Source organism: Gossypium hirsutum, chromosome A10 (assembly GCF_007990345.1).
Source record: "Gossypium hirsutum isolate 1008001.06 chromosome A10, Gossypium_hirsutum_v2.1, whole genome shotgun sequence".
NCBI lineage: Eukaryota > Viridiplantae > Streptophyta > Magnoliopsida > Malvales > Malvaceae > Gossypium > Gossypium hirsutum.
The window spans coordinates 108094874-108101303 of NC_053433.1; the positions used below are offsets into that span (position 1 = coordinate 108094874).

The following is a 6430-nucleotide window of genomic DNA, read 5'->3' on the forward strand; positions in this document are numbered from 1 at the left end:
AAAAGATCGAAAAATTAAAAGAAAAAATAAAATTTTTTTCGTCAATACTTGATACAGTTGAAAAATGAAGAGAAAAAAATAAAATTTTTAAAAAATGCATAATCTTAAAGTAATCATCTCTCTTATTCTCTCTCATTTTTTAATTCCAATTTGAAAGACTTGCTCCTATTCTCTTTCTTCTCACACTCTTCTTCCCTACCAAACAAACTTAAAATTTCTTTCTTTCTACTTTCCCACTTATTCCTTTCACTTTTTGACTCAACCAGCACACCTTATATGTAGATACAATTATGTTTTATATGTTTATGATATTGGATGAGTTAATGCAAATGCTTCCTACTGTTTTCAAAACTTAATTCTTAAATTTAATCTATTTTAAAATGCAACATTTAACTTAAAGGTGACAATAGTTGATTTCGATCCATCCAGCTAATGGTTCTACAATGCTTACCATGAATGCCTCAACCCTCTTCAGTTGTGTGTAGAGAAATTTTCGTGTTCAAAGCACGGTGAAAGAATTCCACCTTTTTTCTATTTTTATTGAAACATCATTTTAGTAATTTTTTTTAATCTGAATCTTGGACCCTTGACCTTAGACTCTGAATCTTAAACTTTAGACGTTGGATTCATGGTTTAGGGTTTAAAGTTCAAGATCTATAATCCAAGGTCCAGTTCAGAGTCTAAGGTTCAACTTTCATGATCTAGGGTTCAAGTTAAAATTTTATTACCAAAATGATGTGTCAATAACATGAAAAAATATGCTAAAATGACATTAAATAATTGATAAAGAATACAAAATTTTGTGACGTCTTTAATTCATACAATTCTTTCCCGAACAATAATTGCAAGTTAACTAAACATACATATTATTATTAAGAACTAAATGTGGCTAAAAACTCTATAAATTAGAGCAAACAAGAAACTACTTTTTTTTTCTTTCAATTCAAAAAAAAATTAATTCAACCATTAACAATATACATATTCTCACTTAATATTTTTTAAGAGAAAGGATTATATGAAACAGTGACGCCACGTCATTTGTATCCCTTTCCAATAGTTTTATGCCACATCAATATTGGAAAGGGATACAGATGACGTGGCGTCATTGTTTCATACAATCATTTCCCTATTTTTTAAATGTATAAATTTTTTTGTTAAAATAGTAATATATTTAATAATTAAAATAAAAAAAATTAAATGAAAAAAAGGAGAAATTATCCTTGATTTTTTAAATGTCGTGATTAAATTACAAATTTAATTTATGAAAATTTATTGAACTAAAACCTAATTTAACTGTTACTATAACAATACAAGGATTAATCGTTAATCTTCCTTGCCACAAGGATAAGAGAATTTTTTTTGTGTGTAGTGATACCAGGTACAACATCAAAGTCTATGTCTTCCGTACTTATCCCGTTTGGCATTTCCCAATCAAACTTGTAAAGGAGATTAGCAAGGGCAAGCTCCACTACTGCGATTCCCATACGCATTCCAGGGCAAACCCTTCTACCCGCACCAAATGGTATGAGCTCAAAGTTCAACCCTTTGTAGTCAATGGAGCTACCTATGAACCTTTCTGGACAGAACTCTTCAGGGTTTTCCCAAGCTTCGGGATCTCTTCCTATTGCCCATGCATTCACAAACACTAAGGTTTTGGTAGGGACTTCGTACCCACCAATGCTGCATTTTCGAAGTGTTTCTCGTGGCACTAATAGTGGAACTGTTGCTTGCAATCTAAATGTTTCTTTTATCACCGCTTTTAGGTAAGTTAAATTTTGAACTTCATCTTCATTTACAAACCCTTTTTCTCTAATTAAATCCCTCACTTCCGCTTGAGTTTTCTTCAAACACTTTGGGTTTTTCATTAGAAAGTTCATTACCCAAATCACAGTAGCCGCTGATGTGTCTGTTCCAGCAATAAAAACATCCTGCATAAAAGGGAAAAGGAGAAAAATGAGTGTATATATACATAACGTGTGAAGCTAATGATAAAAGTATCAAGTAAAGATGAGATGACCATAAGAATAGCTTTTATATGATCTATGGTAAGATCAAATGGCAAATCATGATTTGTCTTTATTCGTAGCAACACATCGACTATATCTTCTTGCTCTGATTTTAATTTATTTGGATCAAGATGCTCATCAATAAGTTCTTGGATGAAAGTATCAACTTCTTTGAAAGCTTTTTCAAGACGACTCAAAAAACCAGTAAATCTATCTACCCAACCCATGAAAGGAAAGTAGTCAGAGAAACTAAGATTTGAAAACAAAGCTTCACTTTCTTTAAGCAACCGACTGAACCTGCTTTTTTCAGCTCCTTCCTCATCATACCTCTTACAGAAGCCTATTCTACAAATAATTGAATTTGATAGGCACATCACTGCCTCACTCAAGTTGATAGGCTTAGAAGCAACAGATAATTGGCATATTTTTTCAATCAGGCGAGAAACTTCGTCTTCTCGGGTGGGACGATACTTTTTCACTCTACTAAAGAGGTGTACAACACAAATTTTCCTCATCTCCCTCCAGTAGTCATTATATGGTGAATAAGACAAATCAGAAGAATTGTAAGAAAATTTTCCAGCAGCACATAAATTAGGCCTGCTGCAGAAGTCAAGGTCGTGGGTTTTCATAACCTCTTCAGCCATTTTTGCCGAAGAAACTACAAGGGTTGGCCTAAATCCAAATCGCAAGAACATGAGAGGACCGTATTTTTGAGAGAGTCTATAAAGAAAAAGATGAGGGACTGAGTTATCAGACATCAGCAACTGTAAGTGACCAATGAAGGGAAGACTTGGAGGGCCAGGCGGAAGACGATTAAAACTGCCATTGTTGCTAACCCTATGTTTTAGGAGAACGAATAACAAGAAGGGGAGAACAAGAAGAAAAATACTCATAAACAGTGCTATTGCCATTGTAATCAACTCAATCTGTTTGAAACATGAGAAAAAAAGGTCCCCTTATCCAACTCTTTTTATGTTTGAAAAATTGTCATATACGTGTTTGCATGTAGCTTTGTATTTTGTTTAAAGTTGACATTTGTTCTACATGCATACATATATTTGATTTCATGTTTTCATGGGCTGTTTTCTATTTTTAGCGGTTGCAATTAATGGTAGGTGGGGGTTAGAGAATAATGTGCATGATGTATACTGGAGTATTGGATGGATTGTTTGGCAGTGAAGTCATATTCAGGCATTGTTATAATATTTCAGCATGCAATGCAAGCGGTTGATATCCCTCTTCTAGAGCATTAAGCGGGTTTTGAGAAAGATTTTTAGGGTTTGTTCATCTGATGATCAGACCATTTATTGGTCATTCCTCACATTACATACATATGAATTTTGTTGCATGCATCCATATCTGACTCTTGACAATGCCATCACCCCTTTTTTTTGCTAAGCGTAAAGAATTCATTAATAAGAAATAAAAAAACCCCCTCAACAAAGGAGCAGGGTAAAGGTCCAACCAAAAGTGACAAGCCGACCAGCGGCAAAATCAAAGGAAACCGCAGTACAAATCAGCCAAAACAGCAAAAACATAACAGAAAGCAAGAGACGAACAGCATAGAAACCACAGATTAAAGAAACAATCACAACCGCCCCCATGAACATGCATCGTCAAGCAAAGCATTCTTGAACTAGACTTATTCATAAGTCGAATTATTGGTCCAAGTTTGAAGACGCTTAAAAATTGAAAGGGTTTGAGAAAAACAATAAACTTAAAAATGGATATAAAAATAGATTAATTCTATTTAAAATATTGGTCGAATTCAGAATCCAACATTTAAGGCTTGAGTTTAACGGGTTAATTGTATGTACGAATTATGTTACATTTAATTATTTCTAAAGTTTTTTCATAAATTTTATAAGTGCTCGAAATTAAAAATTAGTATAAGCTTAATTTAAAAACGTGATAATTGATGTTAGATTGGATTTAAATAAACAACATTTTAAAATTATTTTTAAAATATAAATATTATAACAGTTAATTGCATGTTTTTAATTTAATTTCAATTATCAATTATTGAATATATATTTTTAATTAACTTTAAACATTATGAGCACTAAATAATTTATTATAAAGTTATAAAATATTTTTTTTAAAAAAAACAGTTTTAAAATTTACAATGAATTATTTATATAACTAGTTTTGTATCATGTGCGATGCACATATTGCTATTATATTTCATAAAATTATTATTATTTAAATAACAATATATTAATTAAAAATGTTAATGAAATATTATTTAAAAATTATAAATAACTTAAAAATATACTTAAGCTTAATATATAATAATATTTAAAACGAAAAAATAAAAAAATTGTATGCAAATAATTTATGTATATATATAACCAATAATTTTTGTTCCCTTCAACATTGTAAATGTCTGGCATGACAAATCAAATTTGAAAAATATTGCTACAACATTAATATGAAATAGCATTCTAAAACAATTTATTTTTGAATAATTTAATTTAAATCAAAATTTATATAGTAAGAGATACATAATTTTAAAAATAGTCAAGAAAAAGGTCATTATACATGAATTTATTACGTGTATAAATTATTTAGAATATAATAAATACTTTTTTATCCGTACGATATATAAATAATTTATAGTTTTAAAATGAGTATTTTGTAGATATTAATATTTATTTTAAATTAATGGCTTTTTGAAGAGAAATATAATTAATAGTTGTATCTGATTTGAAATGTGTGATTACATGTGAATAATACAAATAAAATGAGCAAATAAGTATGTTAAAGAATGGAAATTTAAATATGGTAAAATTATATTAAATTAGGAATTGTTCTACCTACTATGAAGCTTCAATCATAAAATTTAAAAAGTAGAATTTTTTTTCCACGTTAAAAGCTGAATTTTTTTTTGAATCCTTTCCAACTTTGGACCCTGGGCGGCTGCACTCCTAAATTACACTATGCCGTGCTTGATTGTAGGTTAGATCAGTAAGAGAATAGATAATGTATGAAATAAATAAGTAAAAGTGTAACACCTTGAATAATCTATTCTTGTTTCTGTAAATATTTTTTTATAAATGTATATTTATTTCAATGGTTAAGTGTTCTAAATGTGTGTGTGAGGTTTTGGGTTCAAGTTTTTTTTTTTGCCAAATTTTGTTATTTTTCTAATCTAAGCCTTTCTCTTGTTGGGAGGGCTTATATATAATTGTCTGTTAATTTATATTAGAATTAATGAGCTTGCTGATTTAAATGGTAAGGGGGTTGTTGTGTTGGAGGTCTTGTGTTCAAAAGTTAGGGAGGTTATCAGATTTCTGATTTGTTAGTTTTTGTTTTCTTTTTCTCAAAACTCCCCTCCTGACTTTTTTTCTCTCTTCCCTTATCTTCCATTTTCGATTTTTGTTCATTCTTCTTCGGGTTACTGTTGTTTTACTCGTTCAACTGTTGTTACTACGATTTTCGGTTTGGTAAGTGAAGTTGAGTTTTTGTTATCGTATGGTTTTTAGAATTGTGGGAAATCTTAATGTTAGCCGATATATGATAGTAATCGTTGAATTCTGTGGCGTAGGAGAAGGCGGTGAGGTAGTGGTTGTGACTCCAACGGTTTAGATTACGGAGTGTGATCGTTTTAGCGGTGGTAAGTTTTTGGTCGTTGATCAATTTAATTTTTGTTAACTCAATTTTTGGTTGCTAAAGGGGTTGGATATTCTGTTTTGAGGTGCTAGTGGTCTCGGGAGTATTTTTGCAGCAAAACTGAAATAGGTGTGTACCCAACGCAGAAAAACAAGCTTCGACGAAAGCTGAAAAACCACACAGGCGTGTGCCAAGCCGTGTGGTAGACCGTGTGCGAGACACGACAGTGTGGTCGACGAAGGCATGGTGATGCGCAAGACACGACCGTGTAGTTGCCAAAGTGTGGCCGTATGAGCCACACGGGCTAGGCAAAGTTGGGTGTGTGGGCCCACATGGGCATGTGGGCCTATATTTTTGAAATTTTCCCTCGGGTAACATAGGTCATTCTGATCTACTGTGGGCCTACCGTAGGGTCGGTAAGGGCTAACCAAACCTTAATTTTATGTGATTTGATATTAGGACATTACTATGTATGACTGTCTATTCTGCTATCTGTATATCTAATATCTGTTCATAAGCATGTTGAGCATGTCTTGTATGTTACTCTGTATATGTTTCTGTATATGATTTTGGGGTGGGATTTGTATATGAGGAGGAAGCTTTCTATACGACGATCATTGCCTATATTTTGGCAACTTGGCTGCAAATTATCTGACATGTGTCGTAATGACACGATATGGTGTGTAGGGATGGGTGAGTGTTTTTAACCCAGCATGGTGTGTTGGGATGATCGGAGATGGTGTGTAGAGGATGGGGTAGGATTCTGTATATCTGATTCTGTTTACTGTATCTGAAAAGGGCATGAGCCCGAT

At 32.1% G+C, this 6430-nt stretch overlaps 1 protein-coding gene across 1 annotated transcript; it reads right to left on the reverse strand.

Annotated features, from left to right (window-relative positions):
- Positions 1-1204: 1204 nt before the first annotated feature.
- On the reverse strand, positions 1205-2931 carry LOC107895908 (cytochrome P450 83B1-like). The gene is made up of 2 exons (XM_016821119.2): positions 2018-2931; positions 1205-1928 (listed from the first exon to the last, which is right to left on the reverse strand). Exons 1-2 carry the CDS (start codon positions 2915-2917, stop codon positions 1317-1319), a joined length of 1512 nt encoding a protein of 503 aa, XP_016676608.1. The 5' UTR covers positions 2918-2931; the 3' UTR covers positions 1205-1316.
- Between the last annotated feature and the right edge of the window lie 3499 nt (positions 2932-6430).

Excerpts from the sequence above, each read along its gene's own strand:
- LOC107895908 (XM_016821119.2), bottom strand. The coding sequence starts at position 2,917 with ATGGCAATAGCACTGTTTATGAGTATTTTTCTTCTTGTTCTCCCCTTC. Across the intron at positions 1,929-2,017 it reads ATATAAAAGCTATTCTTATG|GATGTTTTTATTGCTGGAAC; the intron begins GTCATCTCATCT and ends CCTTTTATGCAG.